This window comes from Rattus norvegicus, chromosome 4 (assembly GCF_021556685.1).
Source record: "Rattus norvegicus strain SHRSP/BbbUtx chromosome 4, alternate assembly SHRSP_T2T, whole genome shotgun sequence".
NCBI classification, from domain to species: domain Eukaryota; kingdom Metazoa; phylum Chordata; class Mammalia; order Rodentia; family Muridae; genus Rattus; species Rattus norvegicus.
Genome location: NC_141537.1, coordinates 88,611,984 through 88,639,167, shown reverse-complemented (window position 1 = coordinate 88,639,167; position 27,184 = coordinate 88,611,984). Strand labels below are relative to the sequence as shown.

The window sequence follows — 27,184 nt, the reverse complement described above, 5'->3', positions numbered from 1 at the left end:
AGCAGGAGTTTAGGAAGAGTTTATTATGTGCATTTTATTAGGATGTTTTCAACGTCGAGATGGGCTTTTATTTTTTTACTTTGTTCACAGTCACTCTAGCAATACATTTAAAACAATAGTCAAATTCACCACAAATGTACTGTACCAAGTAGGACTTTGACAAATTACAAAAGATATATTCACAAGAGACATGCAACAGAAGTTCAGTTAATTTAGGTCATACCACAGTGCTGACTTTTGTACTGGCACCCAACCACACAGGTCAGTTGCTCTTGCTGGTGGCACACATTTGAGTTCTCAAAATCTAGAATTCTGTGACTCCGTGAACCATTCCAACCATCAATCAATCAATGGGAGCTGCCACAGAAACTACTGGCCAAGAACAACAGGCAAGCCAATGTCTGGTTTCTTCATCTTGTTAAACACAGCTTGCTATTCCTGCTTAAGGCATTCTCATAATGAAAACTAAGAAATTCAATGTCAGGGAACAACCCAGACCTTATGGCCCCATGTTTTACAGGCACAGGTATATGGAGAACCCTCACAGTAGAGGAAAACACAAATGCGTGGCTACAGTTGTCTAACTCCAAAGTGAACTCCCCAAGTCCCACGCTGAAACAGTTTCATAACATGAAAAGCATGTTATGTTAGCATGAGATTAATTACATATCCATTATTAGAAAATTAGCTAATAGTCAACTTTTAAATAATTTCTATATTTTAGATTATATGCTACTACCTTTTCAAAATAAAATTTTTTAAATGTTATAATATGGGAAAGCTCATACCAAACAAACAAGCAAAACTGATCCCTTCCAAGGGATTCTTTGACCCCAGAGAGGGAAAAGAAACCTAGATTTGAAGCAGTGACGAGACACAAAGAATCCTAACAAATGAACAGCTGACAGGAAGCAGGACAACATTTACTTTTGAACTGATAAAATAATTAAAAATTTATAATCTTAAACTGTCTCAATACTTTTTAATAATGGTTCACCAAATAACTGATGGCAACACAAATTTTCTACATACTGTATGTAAATGAAAGGCACACATAAATACAATATACTTTCTGTATTCTATCATTTATAGCCACATGGCAACCCCCCAGCTAAATTGATACTAAATGAGAAGTTTGTAAGAACGGTCCCTTATTTTCCACTCTTGTACCATTTCCAATAACAGAGGCACGCATGTATACTTATCAGTAAGGTTTATAATATACTCTTTAAATTGTATTTTAATACTAAGACTTAGAAAATAAAGACATGTGTATTTTTTAAAATTAACATGTAGTTTTATTCAGGTTTGATCTTAATAAATGTGTGTTAAGAAAGAAAGCCTATAGGAAAGGATGCAGCCCGGCCCCTGTGGAGACCAGTACTTTTTATGCTTAATCAAGGAGGACTAAATTTGTCTTTTAAATTTCTTTCGGGTAAAATCAGGCATGAAAGCACATGCCTATAATCTCAGCACTCAGGAGGCTGAGACAAGTCTGTCCAAACACACACACACACACACACACCTACCTACCTAACATCACCACCATCAAAAACCTTTTCCAGATGAAACAGGCTCAAACACGCCCAAGGCTTTCACCTACAGATTCCTCCTTGTCAGGTCTAGAACACGCCTTCATCTAGGAACGACCCTCAAACCTCTGAACATCACAAGTTCACTCTCGATCCTAGTTTCAAAGTAAAAGGGGGAACCGCAATGTGAAGAGCACAAAACAGAAACAAAGCACACACCACATTCCACTTTTATGCTGGAGAATTTTGCTGTGCACATAGTTTACACGTCCTCCATACGCTCAAAAGTTGTTTTCATAGTTTTGTTCCAACACCTGACTCAACAAGAAAGCCCCAAAGCTCGGCTAGTCTTCCCGTGCTTCTTTGGACAGCACATACATCCTCTTCCCCATGTTTTGTCCCTTGACATGGGGTCTTGCTATTCAGGATTACTGGGCCTCCCCAGATGTTGGAGAACTGCACGTGTAAGGTAACATGCCTGAAAAATGTGTTCCTTTCAACTAATATCCATGAAAAGACATTAGATTCTTTATTGAGGACTTATTCTTTATTTTTACTAAATACTTGAAACAAAAGTTAAAGAAAGAAAACATGTCAGACTTGACAGGTATATATATATTTCATTGTTTTTGTTTCTGCCACCAAAGTCCAAGCTGCTTTTAACATTTCCTGTCCTTTTCAGATCCCATAATTTCATATTTAAATTACCACACAACATGTCTGCCCCTGTTCTTTGGTTATCACACATAATAAAATGTCTCTTACAGACATTTGTTGTTGATATTCTGTTTTGGGAGACAAGCTGTGACTCAGGCTACCCTGGAACTTGCTCAGGCTAATCTCAAAGTTACCATCCTGATTCCCTTGTCTCCTCCTTAAGGCCTGAGATTATAGGTATAGGCCATCATATCTGGCCCTCATATTTGTTTTTAATATATAGTGGTTATCTACCAATAACCACTGATTCTTTACTACAGAGAATCTGACACTCAATGTGTTGAGTGTCCTTAGAGATAAATAAATCAATAATTTACAGCTAGCTGATAAATGCTCCACAAGATTGTTCCCTTTAATTTTATATTACTTCAAAATATACATATATACACTCACTGCACATATATCAAATTCACATTACCCTGTGAAAATATAGATCAATTCCAAACACACATTCAGGGATTCACAGTTTGACAGAAGTTTTACATGTAGGTAAAAAGGGGTGTGGTTTTACCCCTAATTTACATAGCAAGCTGATGTGTTTGAACATCCTTTTTAAAAGATTTATTCTTTTGCATAAATCTTAGAAACAAGGAAAATAAACCCCAAGCTATGTCTATAACAGTATTAGTTGTTATAATATTATCTTTACTAATAAAGGACTCAAATTGTTTACTGTGTGCACAGAAAGTGATATAAACATACTATACACAAAGCACACAGCAGCAAACTTACATAAGACTGATGTTGTCAGTGTTTCACTTTACATATTTTGACCAAAGAGTCTGTACAGTCTTGGAGATTAAGGAACAGTTACAACTATATAGCATATTTAACTACATAAAAATAGAAATGGATGGGGAAGGGCACAAGAAAGCTATCTATAAATATGTATACACTTTAGCCATGTCTTTTGCAGGGTTAAATTTCTTAATAAGTGATCCAGAGAGTACACCGTAACAGAGAACCTAGGTTTTATTTTCACTCCTTGGTACATTAATTAAAAACAACCCTTGTATTCCTTTCTTGGAATTCCCCATCTCCTGGGTATATGTTTCTCACACTTCTTGAATAAATCTATGCTTGTTCTGCTCTAAAAAAATAAAAAAAATTAAAAATTAAAAGGTAAAAGCTGAAGAGGAAGACTGTTTGAACCCAGGAGTTCAAGGTCAGTCAGTGAGGACCTGCTTTCTACGGAGAATGGAAAAAGAAACACTAGCAAAAACAGATTGGCTAGCAATCAAAATTTAGAAAACAAACTGTCCAACTGAATAATGAACAAATTTACTAAAAAGAAACTAAATTTGCCTCTTAGTCTTAAAAACTTAGAAAGCCAAATAGATTTATCACTCATCAAATGGACCAAAACCGCTTCTTCTCTCACTCAGCTCAGAGATGCGCATCGGCTTCACAGCTGTGTTACCGTGCTTTCACTGAACATGTGCAGTTGACCATAATGATGACCGTGCTTACACTGAGCATGTGCAGTTGACCATAATGATGAGGCAGATTTATGAAAATACTACTGGGTGTGCGGCTGGTAAGCTTATATATACTCTGTTGGGATCTATCAAGTTACAATGACACACGGGTACAGGTGGCCTTCTGTGTGTTACCAGTTTCTCGATAAGCCCACTGGCACACTGCTGCACAGAAACACCGACTCTGAGCTGACGATCAGGCCCATCGCCCGCTGGAGGCAAAGCTTCTGCTGAATGAGAAGGTTATCTCAGAGTTCTTGTATTTTCCCCAGGCACCAAAGGGCACTACTACGGCAGTGCTGTTGTCTTCAGTACCGTACTGAATTGCCTGTAGGCGTGGAGAAGAAGAGACAAGCGCTGGAGTCAAGGGATCTTGTGCCAACAACACACAGCATCCTTTCTCTAGAAGGCCAACTGGCCCTACACACACTTTACAATACAAACGCAATTACCTAACAAGGTTTGGGATGATTTCACCCTGTATCCATGTACCATACGGTTATTAAGTGCACATGAATTACAGATGGCCCAACTATATCCTGTCCTCCACTGTAGCAATCTTGGCAATAGAAATTACCTGTGCTCCTAAAGAGGACATGCCCAAAGCCCTTAGCATGGTACCAATCACGGTCAAGCCTTAATAAGTGCTAATTTTAACCAACAAAATTGCTTGTTGGATGGAGTGAAGCCCAAGAAATGAAGGAGATTGGGTGAGGGGTAAAAGGGAAGAAAATAGGACAACATCTTTGTATGAAAACACAGCTAGAAACCTACCACTTTATATGCTACCTTAAAATTTAAAAATCTCAGAAATGGATATGCACAAGGTTATAACAAAAATGTTTTTAATATCCCTTCTTCGATGGATAATCAGACATAAACTTAATTGTCTGCAGCAGGATTATAAATCACTTTTAGGGAGCAGTTCAAATAGATGAGCGCTGGTCAGTACTGTTCGGAACTGCTTAGGGTTACAGTTAGCATCAAACAGATCAAAGAATTTTACAGCCTGGGGCCAACACTGCAAAGGAGAGCATCGGGAAAGATGTCTGGTAGGAAAAGCTTCAAGGCTTACAAACCAACTGTAAGGAAAAACACGTGTTTAAAGTGTGTCAAGTATCATTATATTTAATGTACAGTTGTTAAAATGGTGACAAAATAATGGGCAGAGAGGAGAAAAGAAATAGAAAGCATGAAAAACCCCATGCTAAAAGTCAACTCCACTAACAATAAAAATGCAAAGCTAAGCAGTGAAAATCTCCATTTCTCTCAGGGCTTTGAGCCTCCCTTACTAGTAGAGTGCTCACTTAGCATTCAAGAGGCCCTAAGTTCAGCTCCCGGTTACTGCAAAATAAATGTATTTTACCACTTCTCAAATCAGTCAGAAACTTCTCCAAATTTGGAGAAACAGAACTACACACATACGAACACCACACCCACCCATAGTCCAAACTGTAAGTGAACATGTATTTTTAAGGGGTTATTTGAAGAAGCTGTTCATCCTCTTTTCTTCTTTTCTTTTCTTTTCTTTTCTTTTCAACTAGGGGAGGAGAAAACATGAATTCTCACTGCTACTCAAACTAATAGAAACTCTGTGCTCAAGGAATCCTCCTGTCTCAGGCTCCAGAGTAGCTGGGACTACAGCCATGGGCTACTCATGCCAAGGCTGTTTTTCCAAATTTAAACTAAGGATGGTGAGCTAGATGGCTCAGTGGGAAAGGCACTGTCCATCAGCTGTCCATCAGGTTGTCCATCAATCTGGAATACCAGAGTTCAATGACTCGGACTCACAAGGTGCGAGGAGAGCACCAACTCCTAGAAGTTGCCCTCTGACCGCCGTGACACGCACCACAATATCAGTGTGCACAAAGACACACGCACACACCCACAAACTCAATAATGAAGAATTTAACCTAACAAGGTAAGAAAATATCTGAAAAAAGAGACATACACAAATAGATACAAAAGCTTATTTTTTCCTTCTATTTAAAAAATACCTCTCATCCCTTCTATGAGAGAATAAGCACACATTTCTTTTTGGGAGAACTATTTACGGGACAGAAGTAAGAACATTATTATGTTCTTTTTTATTATCATCATAAATATTTTTATTATAAATATTATTACCTGTATAAACTAAAGTACATCTATTTACAAGATGGGTAGCTGAGTTTAAGAAAATGTATTTATCCGTGGACTTTGGCCTATTTCTTCAATTTCATAAGCAGCTTGTGACTTACTACTTAAGGTAGACAGCCCAGATGGCAAGTAAATAATTTATGCATTATAATAGTGCTTGTCCATTAACGCTAAACTAAACATGTAACATTTTAAAAGTAAGGTCCACCAGTCATCGTGCATAACCTGTAATCCCAGACACTGAAAGGTGGAAGTAAAAGGATCAGGAATTCACGGCTAGTCTTAGCTATGGTGCAAATACAAGGCCAGCCTGGGCTACATAAGAATGTCTTCAAAACAGAAAAAAGAAACTACACCCACACACACACACACACACACACACACACACACACTCACACACACACACTCACACACACACACTCACACACACACTCACACTCACACACACTCACACTCACACACACACACACACGTGTGCAAATAAAAGTTAAAGAAAGGTCTTATGTCTTAATCACAAATATCAGTCCTTAAAAGTCTGGGCCATTCAAACTGTAAATAGTGGAAATGTAACAGAGGTGTTGAGTTAAAACATAGTCAGTGACTTAAAACCACAGTCTATCAGGACAGACTAGAAGTGCCTGTTACATATTCTTTTCTGGTTATTACCCATTTTCAAGTTTTAGCCCTGACTGATATTCCATTCATTTACTTCCTGTATTTTTATTGGTCCCTTTTATCACCCAGTTAGTAGGCAAAAGTTGACTATGCTTTCATTGCTCACACTGGTTATTTACTTGGAACAGTGTAGTTCCAGGTCAAATGTTTGGATTCAGGATCCTTGGCTTGAGTAGGTTTGAGGCTCAGTTTTGTCATGTGGCCTGGTCTCTCTGTTTTCCCTTTTAATGAAAAGCTCGACCTCAGAAGATCACAGTGACGGTGCTTTTATGTTACCATATATGGATAAAATATTATTTATTACTGTTATAATTACTACTGTTACGCTCTTTCAAGATGCGTTCAAAGTCAGAAGGTACGCTCCACATTCCCTTGATGTATGAACTGTAAAAATCTGCTCATGAGAACCATTACACAATCAAGAGTCAAATTCACTGTAACACTCCAGGTGGAGCCCCATTTGCTGGCCTGGTGCTGTCCCTAATTCTCCTCTCTCTGGGAATTTCCCACTAGAAGCTCTGCTACGTCACCTGCTCAGTCACAGCATGAGCTGCTTCTTTAGGATCGTGGCACTGGTTGACAAAGTCGCAGATCTCTTGACTATTCACCATGAAGTTAATCCCGTCGGTGGTGAGGACCAGGAAACTGTCGTCAGCGTGGTAGAGCTGCAACCAGAAGCAAACAAACGTTGACAACAAAGAAGACGGTGCCTCTGAATGACTCAGTAGTTTGGAAATCGTATCTACTCTTCAGAGTGCTCATCTGTGCCGTGGTTCATTGGCAAACTGAAAACGTAGCTAGGAATCAACACCGCTCAAGATAAACCAAACATTTACCTAGTGATACGAAGAAAAAGGTCAGACAGACAGTCAAATGCTGGATCTAACGCTGCCTCTTATTTATTTGACGTGGGCTAGGGGTGGGGGAGGTACCTGATATGCTTTAGGCCTTAGCATTGTTTCATTTCCTTGTAAAATGAGGATAGCTTGGTATCTCTTTTTGAACAGAGGCTGCCACATAGTAGATATGATATAAGTACTGGTTGCATAAAATAAACGTGAGATATCTTTAAGACTGGAAATCCTTTCTTAAACTATGAACATTCATGCCCTGCCATTTGTAAAGTCCACATTATACTGGGCTGACCCAAGAGCTCTAGAGCAGGAGGCAGCAAGACATGTATCATGTTAGGGCCAGTTTAAAGTAACAGAGGCACTGTGCTGTACAAGTAGAAGGGCTGGTTGTTGAGTTCAGTTGAGGAGACAAGCTGACGATGACTTCCAGGCAGAGATAATGGATTTGAATGGCAGGCTTTGGGAAAGGAAGGACAACAGAGGCTGTCTACCTGGGGAAAGCAGAAGCCAAAGATTTCACCCTCATCATGCCAGAAATAAGCATCTTATTTTAAGTTTACACAAATTAATACCCCTTTAAAAACATCTTCCCTTCAGGTAATCTTCAACGACAGCCATCAGTGTGAGACAAGTCTCAGAAATTCTCTGATTCCTTCTTACCTTAATCCTGGTTGTCTCAGGTTCTGCTATTACACCACTGGCTTTAAGATCCAAATCTCCAATACTCCTTGTCATCGCAAGTCTGCCATTTACATGGGGCTGTCCCAGGCTATTCCAAGCTACAAACCCACCGCATTTCTTGATCCTAGTTAAGAAAGAGTAAAATTAATAGTAATAACAATAACGATAGAACGTGGCATTGGTTTAAACACCAATTTTACATATTGAAATATGAGCCTAGTATGTCAAAACTCATAATCCAGCCACTTGGCAAGGTTGAGAAGGAAATGAAAAATTTAAGCCATATACGGTGTACACACCTTGATAATCCCAGCACGCGAGAGGCCAAGGAAGCAGGGTATAGATGTAAAGCCAGACTGGGCTGCACAAGTCTCAACAAACCCAAACCAACCCAAACAAGAAAATCTGCACTGCGGTAGTGGCTGTGCGCCTGCTTACAAGAGGCCCTGGTGTTTTACATCAGCCCCGAGGAAAACAGAACACTGTTTCTATGGCAACTATAGCTATCAACCCATAATAAGGGGGGGTGACAGTACCTTTCTTTCTCATCTTTTCTCTCTGGGGTATGGTCAGTGGTCAGCTTCATGGGTTTGCCTTTTCTACACAAAAGAGCCCGGCTGTCTCCAACACTGGCTACCACCAGTTCAACACCATCTCTCAACAGGGCTACTGTTGCAGTAGTCCCAGAGGTCAGGAGGCTTGCTACAAATATTATAAAATAGAGTATCAGTTAGCGATAGAAATGTTCAGATATGGAGTTTTAATTACAAAATAAAACAGAAGCATGATAACTTAAGGCTGGGAAGAACAGTTCTAATTTAACAAGAGCTATGTAAATGAAATACAAACTATGTAAGTAAGATCATGCAGATTATTTAACTCAGTAACAAGGTGCCATACAAACGAAAACCGTTGGTAAACTAATTTGCTTAGCAAAGCACCAGTGTCTCCAAATGGTCTGTGCGGGGAAAAGCACAGCTGATGAAAACTAGTAATTATGATGCCTTAGTGTGCCTGACGGGCGTCAAAATAAAACATGAACATGAGGCTAATCTGGCTGCTATGACAGGATGACAGATCTGCTGGGTCCATTAAGTGAGTTGACTTTTTTATAATCATGAGATTTGGGTTCTTCTATTCCTTCCTCCCAACCAGTGAAAGTACTACCAGTTAATAGGTGAAGAGAGAAATACAAAGTACAGCCCATGTGTTCTTTAAGTTCTACTGTGTACATTCTTCCCTCTAGAACTCTGTCAATTTACACGCACGCACACATACACACACACATACGTGCGTGTGTGCACCCACCAATTAAAGACCCATACCCTTTTTCTCTTTGTTTGCTCTACACGTGAAGAAAAGTTATAGCCACCCTTAGATGACTAGATCTGAGTAGTAGACAATGAAATTCATTCCAGTTCCTTATAAACCTGGTACAGTAAACACTATTAGCTCCAAAAGTATCCAATCACAGAATCTGCAGCCAAAACAAACAAGCAGGACCAGCTGCCACTTAGGCAGCCTTGCCTGGACAAGCACATGTCAGCCATGTGCATTTTCTCTGCCATCAAGTGAAGCCTCAGGTTACTGGGCTTGAGGTCACTACTCTTCCTTCTAACCAAGCAAGCCACATCTGTGTGTCTTCCTCTGATTTAGTCTAACGTCATCTGTTCTATATTGTTCACTACTTACTAAAAATATTTAATGTGCATTGAGCCTTGTGAAAAGTGGGAATACTGTGAAACTATGAGCCAAAGAACAATATAGCAAAGTGGAAGAAATTGAGAAATAACTCACTTAAAGCAGGAATTATCTCTAATAAACATTGTTAATTCTTTAACAAACACTGTCAATTTTTATATTTGATTAATTTTTAAATTTTGTATTAAAAATTCCATGTCCAATCACTTGAGTGTATCTCTGTAATATTTGTAGAAAGTCTCCTGATCATGCAAAGATGACTTTTACTCTACCTGGTGATTTTAGAAAACTTTAATTGATTTAATTGACAGTCAAATCTTTCCAAGGTTTGTATTTTAAAGACAACTTTTAAAAATCACCCGATAATGCATTTTAGAAAGAGATGTATACATTTTCTGGTAATTATATTAAAATGCCTGCTTTAATCAGAAAAGGGAAAAGCATGGATAAAGTGTACTCCATCTTCTGTAGTCATGCTGAGTTTGCTCTACTGAAACACAGCATGTACAATTGGACTATTTTCCCATTTATCTCTTGATTTTGGAACAGTTAGGTCAAAGCATTGTTATCATGGCAACGTGAAGATATGTCAGTGCATGACATAAATGTTTCAACAAAAACATTAGTGATGCTTATTATTACAAGTGTTTTAGCTTTCAATTTGAAATTAGTCAAAAGACCATACCACAATGGAACCTTAACAGGTCAATCAACTATTTCATTTTCAAATTATTTTAAAAGGCAGAAAAGAGAACATAGGAATTTATTAGATGCTACCAGTCCAGGGGATCCTCTACTCTTGGTGTTAGCTGTCAGCAATGGGCTTTTAAACCGTTTAACATTTTATAAATGCAATTTCAGTTTGGGTTGTAGTTCCCAGCTCTCTTCCCTCTGAATTTAAAGTGTTTGGGGTTTTCTCAACTCACCTTCACAGTTTCAAAATCTGAGGATATATGGGGAAAGTGTTAAGAGGAAGCATTGCTTCTGGCTATATTTTCATTAACTTAGAAGTAAAAATTCTCACTTTCTGCCCTCCTAGCAACAAAACTATAAAACTATGACTTCTTTCACTGAGCCTTGACACTCACTGGAGAATTTCTTCTGCAAGTCATCTCAACTAACGGGACAAGGAGGACGCGGGACCCTTCCAGTAGTTCAGACTAGGAACTGTGGACTCCTTCAGCTGAGACAAAATTAAGCAGATCTCTCTTTCCACTGAAGCCCGGCATAGAGCGTCCACAGGCTCCTGGTCTAGTTCTCTGCCACAAATAACACGCACAGAGGCAAACGGGAATTTCACCCGGAAATTACGCTCAGACATAACAAACCTGCAACACAAGGGAGAGCAGAGAAAGAGCTGCAAAATAAGGAAAGGGTTTCTATTGGTGAAGACTACACGAGCAAGTCACATAATATTCCAGGAGCTGCCAAGTCAATGAATTCAAAACTCAGTAGCTTAGAGTTAATAATTATTGATCATTCCAAGAGAGAGAAAAAGGTATGAACATATGCATCTGTAAGAAACGAGACCAGTGGTGACACTGACATGCATCTGCGTGTGTGCAGACGCATGCATGTGTGCATGTGCACGTGTGCATGCGCACGTGCGCACACACACACAAACACACACACACACACAATAGCTGGTCTCAAACACAGGAAAATCAGTATTTTAATTGAGGCAGAAAAAATACATTATAGATTTAGTTTGTAGCAATATTAGAACCATCCCCCTAAACAAAATCATTTATATTTGTTAAGTAGTACATAGAGAGTGTATGTGAACTATAGTATATATTAGCTGACTAGGGTTTCAATAGACACAGAGAAGGACAGAGAAGGAAAGCAGCTCCTATGCCAGAAACAGGACATAAGGCATTTGTTCACAGCATATTTGCTCACAGTAAGACAGCAATTTAGCACGGAGAACTTTATCCAGTTGGACAACTTAAATTTGCTGTTCACAGGTAGGCAGTGTGGATCTTGACTGATAATACATATTTATATATTTATGTAATCCTAAGTATTTCTGCTGTTCTTTCTCTCTTTTTCCTCAGTGTTGTAGGTCAATAGAAGAGAAGAAAAGTAATCACAATTTGAACAGCAACAGAAAGAAAAAAATCTAACATCACCCCCCCCCCAGTGATTATTAAGCTGTGTAAATAATAATCCATATCAGCCAATATTAATATTGCTGAACTATTTATTAGAAATGGGTGTTCTTAACATGTATGATTCATGAACACTAAAATGAAATAAACAACCTGAAGCAGTTCACAACACAGTAAGAACAACTCCTCAAGGCTGTTCACATCTGGTGACCTCCAGCATAAGAGGAGCATTCAAAAATACTGTGCCCAGCTATAGGTACAGTTCAGTGGCAAAGCACTTGCCTAGCAAGCCCATAGTCCTGGGTTCAATCCCAGCACAGAAAGCAAATTTGCCTTTATAGCTCTTGTTATGTTGGGAGTTTAGTTACCTACAAAAAAGAACACAGAATTTGAGGCTCCCACACAGCGTGCCCATCGATAGCGCCCACTCTGAGTCTGAGCAGTTCTCCTCCTCCTGATGTCATCCTGAGGAGCGGTGCTGCTTTCCAAGCACAAGCACAGCACGCGTCAAGTACCTATAGGGTAGATTGCATTATGATCTGAGGTTCCCACCATCCACTTTGTTAAGTGTCTATTTGTAAGAAATAAAGTGATGGTATATTAACTAATTACTTGGCTTCGTCAGACATGAAAGATGTGTGACATAAATCGAATTTAAACATCTTGAAGGTGATGCCAAAAAGGTTGGAGACTTAGCTCAGTGGTAGAACACTCGTCTAGACTGTATGCATGAGGTCTGTTAAAAAAGGAATCCGCACTCCTTTACAGGAAGGGCTCAACAGAAGTGAAAGTAAGGCAGATGTAAAGAAATGAGAAAAGACAGGAAGTAGAGAGGGTAACTGTGGTCCTATAAAATGTATGCTAGCTACCCATGACTCTGAAACACTGCTCCCCCAACATAAACACATGTCTGTGCGTGCATGTGCGCGCGCGCACACACACACACACACACACACCAAAAGAGTACTATCTACTTTTAAAATATTGATAGTGCTTCAGTATTTCAGTTAAAATTTTACATTTCTTAAATTTGGATAACTTTGAAACCGTAAGAGATAGAACGAATTCTTTCACTCCAATCCTGAAAGGCTAGCATATAGTTTCCTATCTTCAGTAACTTTAATATGCTTGATAAATAGTTTCCTAATGCCATCTGGAAGATCTGCACAGATAATCTTTAAAATAGTCCCCAAAACTCTGATTTTTAAAAAGCAGAAATATGCACACACACAGTGCACAGCAGAACTGTTAAAACACTTTTTAAACATAGCATTACCATACACTGCCCTATCTTGTTTTCTCTCATACTTTGCAGCAAATGACCATTAAGAAGCAGAGTAAGTCTTAAGACATCTTCATTTAGTTCTGAGATTATCCCAAAGTGTGACAGGGGAACTAAATTAAGCAGTCTAACCTAATTTTACTATTAGAAATAAATGATACTTTAGTTCTTTATTTAGCTGTTTGATCATGTGAGTCAACTAGAGAGTCTCATTAAGATACACATGTTAAATGTTATAAATTCAATGACTAAAGATAAGTGTTTTAAAATTTGACACCAAGGCTAGTATTGATGGTTTTAATCACCAACATTGATTAGATCAATTTTTACAAAGCTTGTTTGCCCATATGTAGGGTTAATAAATCTTAGTGTTGGTCACGTGCCAATGTTCTTGATTACTGTATTCTATAATTCATAGGCAGTAAACACCGCTATCTGTACAATAGCTGGGGCATAATACTGACACTACAGCCCACAGTGCAGTGATGATGCAGTCAAATTCACAGCCAACCTAGCAGTGGATAAGAACACAGCATAACCACTGTTGTTAGGAAAATGCTAGTTGTAACAGTATGCACTTTTCTCTGTGAGTTTGAAGCCAGCTGGGATTACACAGTTTTAAGCCAGCCTGGGCTGCTTACTGAACCTTGCCCCAACCTACCCCCTTAAAGTAAAACTGAGAAAGCGTTTCACTTCTTCTTCATGTGTTAGAGCAAAAGTTAAATTTTGAGCATAAACCTCACCCTCTGTTAACTCCTCTTTAAAGAGGCAGAGAGGAACTTTAAGGCGAGTGGTGTCAGAAGAAGAAGACAAAATAGTTTCAAATAATCCACCAAGTGAAAACTTTATCTCTACAATATGGAGAAAGAGTGGATTGGTTATAAGGTGTTCCTGGGGAGTGTGATGGTAAGGTCTCAGCAAACAGGAAGGGGCTGGAGGTGAAGCTCAGTGGTAGAGAGCTCTTGCTATTAAATATGCAAATGAACACGGCCCTAATCTGTGAGTGAAATGGAGAGAATTTCCATCCAACTGAATGGTGTTTCTGTGGCGCACTTTTCTTATTAAAGGTAAAGACAGAACTAGCTACGATCAACATTCCCACACAGCCCCATGCCTTAGGAGGCATACATTGGATGGTGGCTGCAGAAGCTTTCAAAGTTAACATTAATAGAAAGACATTTTTGGTGAGCTAACTGAAAAATCCTGGACATATTTTCCTGAAACTAGAAACATTAATTTTTAAACCTTATACACAGTACACAAACTTTTAAATCCACCTGCCATGTCCTGCCTTGTTTATACCCAACAAAAACAAAGATATAGCTAGTTACCACAGGAACGTTGCAAGCCTGAAAAACAGAAGACAAATATTCTCTTCTGACTATACAAATGGATGCCAATTAGCCACTTTCTATCATACTTAGGACCGATTGCTAACATCTCTTTCTCCCGCAAATTATTTACTTTGTGTGTGCATGAATATGTCTTCACTAAGTGTATGTATGAACGAGCACAGCACATGTGTGAAGGTTGGAAGCCAATATATGGAAATTGTTTCTCTCCTTTCACCTTGTGAACCCTGGGAATAGAATTCAGGTGATGAGGCTTGGTGGTAGATGTCTTTACCCACTGAACCATCTCTCTGATCCCCTATTTCTTACAGTAATGCTGAGTGATTATCAACCTATCGGATGTAATTGTCCTGTAGTAGTTTCATTCGTGGTGAGGTGGTGGTGGATGGGATTCTCTTAGTATGGACATCTTGTCCATAAAATTACAAATCAAATAGATTGAAACATTTAAAAATCTTTTTAAAATTAAAATTCAGTAACAACCATTTTGGAGCTTTCCCTTCTACAAGGGTTTGAACATAAAAGTGAAACATATTATTGTTAATTATTATAATTATTATTTAGTTCAGATTCTAAGCAGCATTTAAAAATGATTCTTTGTAAAAAAAAAAAAGAAAAAGAAAAAAATGATTCTTTGTATAAAACTATTTCTACAAAAACTCCTGCCACTAAAGGCCTACATTTTTTGTCTTGACGTGTCAACCCTCAAAGCTCTGAGGAATGCCATGGCTCACTTACCATCAGCAGACAGGTGGGCATAACTTGAAAAGGCTTTATCTATTTCTAGAAAGGCCAAGGTCAGGACAGTTTCCAAGTCTTTCTCCCGAGGAAGCAAATCCCTTTGTGGAGAGGAAAGAAAACCAATCATTTTGAAGTAGGTTTCTCTTTCCACAGTCAATCTTGCATCAGTCAAGTCATACAACAGACCTCACAGCTTTCCTCTCGGGTGCTTTCACTGAAGATCTAAGGATCCAGAAAGATTTATTGATCTTGGAAGGTACTAAGTATGATGAACTGAACTGTGATACTCTTGGACTGAGGATCAGGCCATTATACTCTGGTGCTTGGCTTCATGCATGCATACACACACACACACACACACACACACACACACACACACACACACACACACGAAAAGCTCAAGGACATCCTTGTTTGTCACAATCAGGTTTAGCATAGTCTGGGATTATGTGACTCTATCTCAAAACAAATAAACAAGTCTTTCTGAAGACACAGTCAAGCGGTAGGGGCTTTGCCTCACATGCAAAATAAGTAGAGAAAACAACCAACTCCAAAACCCTCCTTATTCATTTTGTATGTTTTCATGCTGTGATGTGTGTGGAGGCTAGCAGACAACTTCTGTCAGGTAGATCTCTTCATCTATTATTATGTGAGTCAAGCCAAGCTTGAATTCAGGCTTGGTGATAGGTATCTTATCCTCTGAGCCATCTCACAACCCCAAAGTCCCTAGTCTTAAAGAATTCTTGGGCTGGAGAGATGGCTCAGTGGTTAAGAGCACTGACTGCTCTTCTAGAGGTCCTGAGTTCAATTCACAGCAGCCACTTGGCTCACAACCATCTGTAACGTAATCTGATGCCTTCTTCTGGTGTATCTGAAGACAGCGACAGTGTACTCACACAAAATAAATAACATGTTAAAAAAAGTTCATGACTGTAACTGCCACACTGTCTCCTTTCTCTAATTCTAACAATATTGTGGTCCTCAATAATATAGTTAAGTATGTTGACTTGAGTGAGAATAGCTCTCCAGGTTCATACATTTGAATGCTTGGTCCCAACTTGGTGGAACTGTTTGGAAAGGATTAAGTGTGGCCTTGATGTGGATGAGGTGTGTCACTAGGTAGGTTGTGAGACTTCAAAAACCCACACCATTCTCCAACACCATGCTTGCCTACCTGTCACCATATTCCCCACTATGGTCATAGACTTTCTTTTGAAACTGTAAGCAAGCCTCCAGTAAACTTTCTTTTATAAGTTGCCTTGGTCACCAGGTCTCTTTATGAAAAATAACTAAGACAATAAGTAAACCTACCTGTGCTGATTAAACTCTTCTTCAGGACTAGGGGGATATCTCTATGTGTAAAGTATTTGCTGTACAAACATGAAGACCTTCATTCAGATCCCTAGCTCCCATAAGAAGACAATGCATGTCTTTACATAGAACCCCAGGGGTGGGCTCATCGTCTAGCCAAAACACTGAGCTACAGGTTCTTTAAGAGACTCTATCTCAAAAGGTAAGGTGGAGAATGATACAAGAAGACACTGATGTTACCCACTGGCCTACACACGCACACACAGACACATGCACACAAGTAAAATTTCCCACAAGTTATCTTTGTACTTTATAATTTACTTGAAATGGATATAAATCTAAGGCTGTAGATTCGGAAATGCATTTCTGGAGATAACCACCAGTTCTAGATGCTATGTTGACTACTACTCACTGACGAAGTGGCCTGTGGTCACTCAAGTAATTTGGTCCATACTGAACGTTTCCAACAAAGGGAGAACATTTCAACAGAAAGCCCAGAGGAACTTCAAAGCCAAGAGGATTATACCTACGTAACACATTTTTCCATGTGTGTGTGACAGAAGTCAGCAGCTGCAGGGCCTCCATGCCCATCATAGACTGCAAAGTATAGCACCTCTTCTGTCAACTGTGCGAACCCAAATCGATCTTCGTTTTCTTTTCGTTTGCCAATGAGGGAGGCACAGCCCACGTTCTCCAGGCTAATTTTGGGAATTGGCTTGCCATACTTGATGCTAGGTGGCAACAGAATTGGCTCATCAATGCGGTTATCCCAGATCCCAAAATTGTCCCAAGTGGCTGGCTGCCCACTTCCGTCCGGATCAAACCGAGAACACCTGGGCTCCGAAATGGAGCAGTAGCAGGCAGGAGTCATCTGTCTGTGGTCCTGCAGGAGGATGGAGCTTAACAACACTCTCTTCTTCACCTGGTTCCTACCACTTCTCACCAAAGTAATGAAGGCCGTTGATAACATAGTGCAACGCCAAAGGCCCCAGTCACAGGGAAAGACAAATAGGGCAATAGTAGAATTCCTTGAAGAAAAAGGATGTACCTAGAGGCGGGGGGAAAGACAGTCACAGTCAGTAATTCAGAATACTGCCAATACATCCCCAGCCACCAGAGACAAAAGCCATAAAAAGACTGACATTACGTGTGTGTGTGTGTGTGTGTGTGTGTGTGTGTTAGGTACCCTACATCATCCTCGTCTTAAGAACATTGAATCAAAAATTTACCTACGCTCCTCACAGTGTTTGAATTCGATAAATGTTCGATAATATGCACATACAAACACACGCTTCTCCCATTTAGCCTGCTATCACATTGGGACATGGTTAAAATGAACGTTTTGATTCAGCTAGTCTGAAGTAAGGTCACATTGTACACTCCTAATCAGCTGCGATCATAAGTGCTGGTGATCGGGCCACGCTTTGTAAGTTAATATCCTTTCTCCACACAGTTGTTCTGAAGAAAAGATAATGTAAATGTTAGCAATAACAACCTCTCCTAAGGATGGGAATAAGAAAAAAGCTCACTAATAGAATATTTGTAACAATTCTGTACTCTAAGAGCAGCTAAGCTTTAGCAAACACACAATTTTAGATCAGAGTTTGCCTTAAATATTTTTATCTATTAAGAATTTCATACAGTGTACGTATGTCATATTCACCCTAACTCTTCCGACCAACTCCTCCAAGAGACACCCCTACTTCCTACCTCCTCCCTTTAAAAAGGGGGTAACTCGTCAACTCCAGTTCGAGTTGCCCAAGTTCTCTTGTGTGAGGTCAGTTGACCTACCAGAGTCACCCAGTTAAACTGACTCTCCCTCTCCTAGAGACCATCTACTGTCCATAACTCTTGAGTTAGGGGTGGGCTCTCGTGCACCCTTTCCCACTCCACACTAGAATGCTGACTGGCTTTGGTGCCAGCATCCATAGCTGCCCTGCACTTCTCAGTTCAGCAGGCCTCCGTATACAGAAGTCCCTATTTCACTCTGGTCCCTCATCCCCCATCAGGCTCCTACAGTCTTTCCACTTCCTTCTCGATGATGGCCCCTTATCCTTGGAGAGAGAGTATGATATGGATGTCAGATCTGACTTTTAAGATCTGTTAATTACTAAACTTTGCTTTTCATATTAGCATGGCCAATGTCAATTGGTTCCATGTAAACATCACCTAGCAAAATAAGCCAGTTCCTTCCAGTGGTGCTTTGTGGTAGGTGCTCATGAAGTGGTAAAGCAAGGATCTGGGCACTGTTAATGGCAAGCAGTCCAGATTTGTGAGCACGTTACCTATGCATTTAGGATAGCAGTGTAGCTCTCCTTTCCTCTAAAGCCAGCAGCTCACCAACATCCAAGACAGTTAAGACTCTACGTTCTCCTTTTCTTCTTTGAAAGAGAGTCTCACTTTGTATCCCTGGCTGGCCTGGAACTCACTATGTAGACTAGACTGGCCTTGAACTCATAGAGATCCATCTTCCTCTGCCTCCTGAGTGCTGTAAAAGTAATGGTGCATGCTACAACACTTAAGACTGTACTTCTTGAAACCATTGTTGATTCTGCATTTCTACTTAAAAACAATCCTAAATCTTTCTTGGTACTAAGAGAAATAATCAGGGAATTCTAACATCCCTGTAGCTAGGGCTGTGTTTCTGACACTTTACCATCCACGCCAAGTGCTGCGCAGACTTTTCTCCACAGCACTTTGTTCTGTTCCTTTATAAATGAGAAATTAACTCATGAGGCTAAGATGTGAGTGCAGAAAGAAGTATATAGGTAGATTATTCTCAACTATGTAAGTCAGAATTGTATCTGTAGTGGCTTTGCCTGTAGACCCAGCTACTGAGGTCAATGAAGAAAGAAGAGTCATTTTCATCCAGTTCAGATTAGTCTAGAAAACACAGCAAAACACCAATTCAAACAATCAACATTATTTCATAATAAAATGAATTTTAAAAAATCTATCTCTTCTGGGCCTGGAGATATGACTGTATCAACCTCTCCAAATGCATAAACAGACACACACACACACACACACACACACACACACACACACGGCCAATTGGAGTCCATGTATGTAGGAATGCATTACAAATTTCAAGCAATAACTTTCAGGTGAAATTTTAGAAATTCAGCTTAGCCAAGGGTGGGAAGGGTTGTTATCTTCTTTAACAGGTAAAGCAGTCAAACAAAGAATGCAGTACCAATTAATTCCCTTAGAAATTGTGATGAGAATGGGGGTGGGTAGGGAGAGGGATAACTAGCACTAAGGATGTTTGGGAAAGCCATATAAACTTTCTAAAACGTATACATATACATGTAATATCCTCCGTGTGGCTCAGGGAGAGGAAGAGGAGAGAAGGAGGGAAACCCTATGCAGGAGATAATGCTCCCTTTGGAAGACATAAGTAGCCACATAAAAAGCCGAGTGCTAGAATATCTTTCCCCTAGTTATCGGTCAGGGGTGTCCCAGAAACTCCTTAAACATTGCAGGCTAATGTCATTGTTCTCAGTTGTCCACCAGAATTATATGAAAGACCCCACTGCTGAAACCAGAGAGTGCTTTGTAAATTCCTATCTCTATACCACTGCAGGCGGGCATCTTTGTGTTTGGACTGTTACTCATGCAGAAATTCACAGCCCATCCAAGAGAATAAGTGTTTGTAGAGTACTCAAGACAAAAGTGGACCATTATGCTACATCTCTCCTCTGAAGGGTTAGGGATCAGCAAAGGTAGTGGTTTGCAACCTGTGGGTCATGACTGCTTTAGGGGTTCAGCAACCCTTTCATGGGGGGTTGCCAAAGACCATTGGAAAACACAGGTATTTACATTTATGATTCATAACAGCAAAATTACAGTTATGAAGTAGCAACAAAAAATAATCTTATGTTGGGGGTCACTGCAACATGAGGAACTGTATTAAAGTGTTGCTGCATTAGGAAAGTTAGACCCACCGCTCTAACAAAATGGAGCAGAAAGGTGCTAAGATCCATCAACTGAGGAGGGGTGGTGGGAAACAGTGTCTTCTGAACGTGACACATTACTGCAGTGGGAAACTCAGAGCAGATGTGGTTGCCTTCACAAGACCAAATGAGTCAACACTCAAGGATGAAAGGGGTGGACTCATGGGCACTCTTCCAACTCACCCCTGAGGTGCTATGGACATTCTTTGGAGAGGGAAGTCAGTTTTTCTTTATGCATGTAGTCCCTGGTAGGCTGATAATGCTGTCTGGATGATTCCATACCCACGAATAGATAGATAGCCTGTATAAATTGGAAAGAGTGGTCAAGGGGGGGGTGAATTGAGGGGAGGTGGGATTAAGGAGTATATTTTAGAGGAGTTAGGAGGAAACGTTGGGGAGGGGGTGCGGTAAGTGCAATCAACATACATTGTATGAAATTCTTAAAAAAACAAAAATATTTTTGGCCAAATTTTGAGAGATACAGAAAATGGGTAGTACATACTACGGTGTATCTATAAGGGTGTTTTTAGAGTCCAAGGGATATGTTAGTGGTCAACTAACTCATTCTAAATATGGGCGGCACCACAGGACACTGAACAGAAAGGGGAGGCTCCCTTACGCAAGCTTAGTTGTCTCCGAGAGGGGTGTGTTTGGTGCTGATTGAGTGAACAGAGAGGGGTGTGTTTGGTGCTGATTCAGTGAACAGAGAGGGGTGTGTTTGGTGCTGATTCAGTGAACAGCAGATTCCAGCTTCTTAAGCCTTTGAATGAAGATTCACACCAGTGATTCTCCAGGACACTCACAGACCTTCAGCTCATTAAAAATTCAAATAGTTCTTATGGAGTTCTTATGTTAGTTCTTATGGAGGCCCATTAGTTCTCACCAGAACAAATTATTTAGAAGCCTGGGCCCACCTGGCCCCAGAATGTGCTCTCTGGCTCCCCGTCTAGGGGTACCCATGTTCCCCTCCTGTATGACTTCCTGATTTCAGTGCTGTTTGCCATAAAGTACTCATCAGAACACCTGCCAGCTCCGCGTCCTTGAAGACCCAGAGGAACATGAATGAAAGTCACTTAAACATTTTATTTTTCACACCTATTGATTTATCTATTTATATTATGGGGAGGGGGTGCCTTGGTGTACATGTGGAAGTCACAAGACTACTTAAAGGAGCTTGCTCTCCTTCCGCCATCTTGGTTCCAGGGATAGAACTCAAGGTCAGAACACTAGAGTCTTGGCAGCAAGCACCTTAACCCACTAAGCCATCTCTACTGGTCCTAAACAAACTTTTGTTTTTTTATAACATTACTCCAAGGCACAGGCTTCAATAAAAGTGTGTGAGATTTAGGTGACAGAATTGAGAAATATCGAACTAATATAACATAGCACATAATGGTTACTGACAGAGGTAAGTGATACAGCAGTTATAGCAAGTCAAAAGAAGACAGATTACCAAGGTGCGCTCTCTGTCTTCAGTCTGAAAGCATGTGTACCAAAGGTCCTGTTACTTAGTAGGCATGCACCCACTTCAGAGTTATAGGACAGCAGAAAATTATTCAAGTTTTACAACAGGTCTCCTAGGATACTCTTGTACTTCTTTTATGTTTCTTTGTATGTTCAAAAATAAATAACAATCAAATGGTAAACACAACTGCAGTCTGAGCAGAGAACAAATATCCACAAGACATATTATTGGATGGTAAGATAAGGTAAAAGTGGAAAGTGTCTTTGAGCCTATAAATTAAGATTTATCATCAACTTGACCTTCCTTTTATATTATTCACACTGTCACTTCAGAAAGTCAGCAGCAGGGCAGTTATAGAGAAGCACCTGCTGGAGGGCATTTTGCTGGCAGAGGTTCAATGTAAGCAGCTATACAGCTGGCTCCTCAGTGCTACAGTAGAAGGTCAGATTTAAGTGGTTCTCTCTCCTTTGCCACACCACAACTACACCACACTGATCCCTTTCAGAGCCTCAAGAAAACTATTCAAAGGCAACTTGTGTTCCCAAGCTATGTGAAGACTTCCGATTAAACCTGCTCGCAACCCAGGGGTGTAGCTTAGTGGTAGAGCAGGGTTTAGCATGCATAAAATCCTCAATTCAAAATCTAACCAGCCCTACAAAGTCCAAAACACACACACACACACACACACACACACACACACACACACAGAGAGAGAGAGAGAGAGAGAGAGATACACACACACACACACACACACAGAGATACAGACACACACACACAGAGGAAGAGAGAGAGAGAGACAGACAGACACAGACAGACAGACACAGATAGACAGACAGAAAGAGAGAGAGAGAGAGAGAGAGAGAGAGAGACATAGAGAGGAGAGCATCCTCACCCCAAACCAAACAAAGCTCTGTACACTGAGAAAGATTTCGCCTGCTTAAAGTTTGGGGGGAAAGCTACCATCAGTCTGAGAGGTCTTGGAATACCAGCAGAAACGACCATGAACTGAACAGCAGATGAGGGATGCAAAATGGAAGGGTGAAAGACCACACTTAGGACAACCTGACAGGAGCCTAAGCATTCTCTCTGCCAGCTCAGTGACCCTGAGCTCGGAGAAGCTCATCGGTTTCTCCACTAAGAAGCAGCGCCTAACAACACCAGTGTGGATTAGAAGTCTAAGCTAACTGATGTGAGTAAACCATTTAAACAATTATATGTGAGCTTTCAAAGTGAAAGCATCCATCATTCCTGTTACTACACAAAGCATCCCAGACACCTTAAAGGAATACCGAGCATATACACAAAGGCATGTGATTCAGTCCACTAACAATAAGTAAACTTCAACTATGCCAAGGAAGAAAATAAAGACAAATGGTTTGCCTGGAATCCTAGATATACAACACAACCAATCCAAAATGTATTGGTAATTGTATATAAAAGGGGGAAAAGTACTCTTGCCTGAAGTATTTCAAATTCTTTCTTATTTCTCAACCAAAACAAAAATGCATCACAACTTAACCACATCAGTCTTTAAATTTATGTACATGTCCAAAATTTAACATGCACTCCAGGGGCTGGAGAGATGGCTCAGAGGTTAAAAGCACTGACTGCTCTTCCAGTTAACCTGAGTTCAATTCCCAGCAACCACAAGGTGGCTCACAACCATCTGTGATGGGATCCGATTCCATCCTCTAGTGTGTCTGAAGACAGCGACCTTGTACTCACCTAAAATAAATATTTTTTAAAAAATGCATTTTAGCTTACATTCTCTATTATAAATATATGAAAATATGCCTTTCCCACCATTTCCACATGATTTATGTGACTAAGCCTTTCTCCCCCATCTTCCTCCTCAACCTGCTACTTGAAAATTGACAGGAAAGAAATGAAGAACTAAATAAAATTGCAATGTTAGAACAACATCAATGCCATATAAGTAACTCCATCTAGCAGGAATCTCAGCTCAAAAAGTTAAAGAAGCTGTGAGAGCGTCATAATCACAGATTGTCTTCAAGACTGTGAAACACACATTTCCAGAGCGGCAATCTCAGGCCAAAGACATCCACAAAGGAGCTTTGTGGGGTGGTCCACCCCTAGATTCTCGACACTTGGAGGGGTGAGGCAGGAGGGTCAGGAATGAACGGCCCGTCTGGACTACTTAAGACCCAGTTAACAAGAAAAACCATCAGTAAACAGAGCACCTGCCTCGTAAAGTTTGCAGATCACCATTTCATTTCATAGCACAGGGACCCCCACACACAAACAGATGCAAGACTATCGCACCAACTTTACTTTTCATACTTCCCGGTCTTTATACTTGCTCAGTAGTTTAACTCCAGAGCTGTTCAATTTCATTTTTGGAAAAAGGAGGCATTATCTCCATAGCAGGTTTTGACACCGGGAATTTGAATGCCAAAAACAACTCAAAGAGGAAGTTCATTCTTACCACTTTACGCAAGCACCCAGCAGGATTAACTAACTGGGGGTTCTGACAATCAGCAGAGGGCTTAGATTTTTCCGCCCTCTAGGAAGCTGGTGAGGTAACTATAAAGTGGCACTTTGTTATCTTCCCATAATGGAAACACATGATAATTTTTATATGTATGTATGTATGTATGTATGTATGTATGTATGTATGTATGTATGTATGTGGCAGTGCAGGCCAGCACAGGCAGTCACAGGTTAGAGGACATCTTGTAGGCATACCTTCTCGTGCCCTAAAGTAGGTCTTGGTGCTAGAAATCAGCAGGCGGTCACTTTTACTAGTCAAGCCACATCACCAGCCTGATTTTTTTTAATATTCTCAAACTCCAAATTTCTTTACCACCATCCATCATCACCAGCAAAAACCCAGTGCACCCCAATAAATAACTAAAGCCATCTGAAAACTTCAGAAATGAACTTTAGAAAATCGGCAATCTTAATGTCTTTATGTCCTCTTAGAAGAAAGAAAATGTATTAGTTTACTGGAGAAAAGAAAACAACAAAAAGGTCAACGACTCCCTTAGGTCGTATGTGAAAGTCTGTTTGGATAGGCGAACTGAGAATACAGTATGGAAAAGTATTACTCAACTCTGTGAAGGGGTGTGTGTGATGTAGTCAAGGAAAAAGAGACTCGGATTTCTAGAAAAACAATTATAAACAAGAACCCATTATCCAAAGCTTCCTATTTAATGACACTTGTCATACAGTGGTGAGCTGGTTTCCAATTTCCACAAGCTCCAACACACACCAGCAAGACGACACCCTCCCTTCCGCGAAGCTCTGGAGATCTGGATCTCAGGCCGCCCCCAGGTTTTCTCACCGGGGTACGGGTCCAGCAGAGGCCACATCTGCTCAACCGGGTTGGTGCACACCTGGGGGTAAGGGGCTTCGCAGTTTCTATTCCTGCAGCTCCTACAACGAAAACACCAGTGGAGCTTTTGAGACTCGAAATTTTCTAGCTATTTCTACCCAGAGCCTCAATCTTTGTCTCCTCCGGGTAAATTTTCTCTTATGCAGAAAGCGGCTGCGAAAACCCGCACCTCGAGCCACATGTCCCTAAGATAGTGCTCTCCTACCAAGGCAAAACACAAGCTCTCAGATCCAAACAAACCGCCAGGGCTCCACAACCCTTTTCTAACCAGTCTCTTCACAAGTCCCGAATGGACAGGGTTCTGGGCTGGTTTACTGGCCTTGACCAAAGCTGGACGTGGCAGAACACTCTCCAGCCCGGGCAGCCCAGCAGATCTCCCGGCATCCGGAGTCTTCTGGCCGAGAAATAGGTCCGGAGGAAGCCTGTTATAGCCCGCTGGAGCGCACCAAGGGGTCTCGCTGCGAGGAATCAGAGCGGCTTCTGTTATCTTAGCTCGCTTTCTGATTTTTCCATGGGACCCCGCCCATCCCACTATCCCTGCTTCCCTGGCGCTCACTTCCAGCCCGAGGTCAAGTTCAAGGCCGATCGGGGCTGTGTCTGGGGAGCCGGATGCTCGGGCACAGCCGCCGAGGGCCTAGGCGAGAGCAGCTGCTCTCCACCTCGAGAAACGGGGAGCACATCGAGCCCGGAGAGATGCGCGTAGGACTCGGCCTCAGAGTAAGCTGCAGGAACTCATTTCATATTTCTCTTTCTCCTTCCTGAAGACCTCCGGGGACCGCCAATGTCTTGTCAATAACCTAGGAGAATAAACGAATCGAACTCTTCAGGCTCTTACCTTGTAATGGCTTGTGTCTGTAAATTTCTTAATTGGCTAATGGAAGGAAGGGAAGGCTTTCTTGGATGATAAATAAAGCTGAGTTCTCTGTTGATTCTGATCTCCAGACCAAGCAATTAGAGAAGCCACAGCCTCCTCCACTCCTGGAAATTCTTGAAAAAAAATTTCAACCGCAGCTGGCCAAATGGAGACCCGGAGGAGTATGTTTCTGATGATTGACAACAACGCTAGCCAGTTGGTGCTCAGCAGGGCAGGGCTCCTTGCCCGCCCTCAATCTGAGCCAATTACGGATCTAGATAAGAACGAGCCTCCTGCACTGGCGATTTGGCCTCTCAGATTGCCAATTAAGCCCTGTAGACAGACGTCAAATTGGGCCAGTAGCTGTTCGACATGGCGCCCCGCCCTCCCGATGAGCCTTGGCGGCCTCGAATCAGACGCCAGGGACCTTGTTTTTCGCTAGCCACAGGAAGGAGTATCGCTTCTGCCAGAGTTATCTTGGCTGTGACCCGAAAGAGAACAGGACAGCTACGCTTTGCTTGTAGAGCACTTGTACGTCATTCAGTGTTCTTGCTCGTTCTTTAACAAATCACAGAGCAATGTTCTTTGGACTGCCATAACAGGCATCTTGGGATGGCTCGCAACTATCCTGCATACCATAAAAATTCCATCTTTCGAAGGAAGCATTGCCTAGGATCTGGGGGCGTCCCAAATGACTCAAATAATCTAACTGCTTTTAGAACCTTCGGTCTAATAAGGAAGAAGAGGAAGCAAGGCAACAAATAAACAGTAAAAGAAAAATCACATCAAGAGAGGGAATGACTGAGGTGTGGATGGAGAACACTGGGCAGTGAATTTACGTAGGGCGCTGAGTCCCACAGGAACTAGTCAAGGAAAGATGGAGCTGAGCAAAAGGCAACAGCAGATGCCTTTCAGGCTGTATGAGCACACTACTGAAACCTGCCCAGGAGTATTGGCCAACACGAAACTAACTCCATGGTT

At 41.0% G+C, this 27,184-nt stretch overlaps 1 protein-coding gene across 4 annotated transcripts; it reads right to left on the bottom strand.

The window, feature by feature from the left end:
* Positions 1 to 4: 4 nt before the first annotated feature.
* Positions 5 to 26,340, bottom strand: Ppm1k (protein phosphatase, Mg2+/Mn2+ dependent, 1K). Of its 4 annotated transcripts, NM_001443548.1 has the most exon segments (9): positions 5 to 4,055; positions 7,072 to 7,206; positions 8,056 to 8,200; positions 8,613 to 8,778; positions 15,261 to 15,361; positions 17,105 to 17,622; positions 20,714 to 20,831; positions 25,300 to 25,391; positions 26,186 to 26,340. In NM_001443548.1, coding segments are annotated over 6 exon segments (1,119 nt in total). In that variant the 5' UTR covers positions 17,545 to 17,622; positions 20,714 to 20,831; positions 25,300 to 25,391; positions 26,186 to 26,340; the 3' UTR covers positions 5 to 3,923.
* Between the last annotated feature and the right edge of the window lie 844 nt (positions 26,341 to 27,184).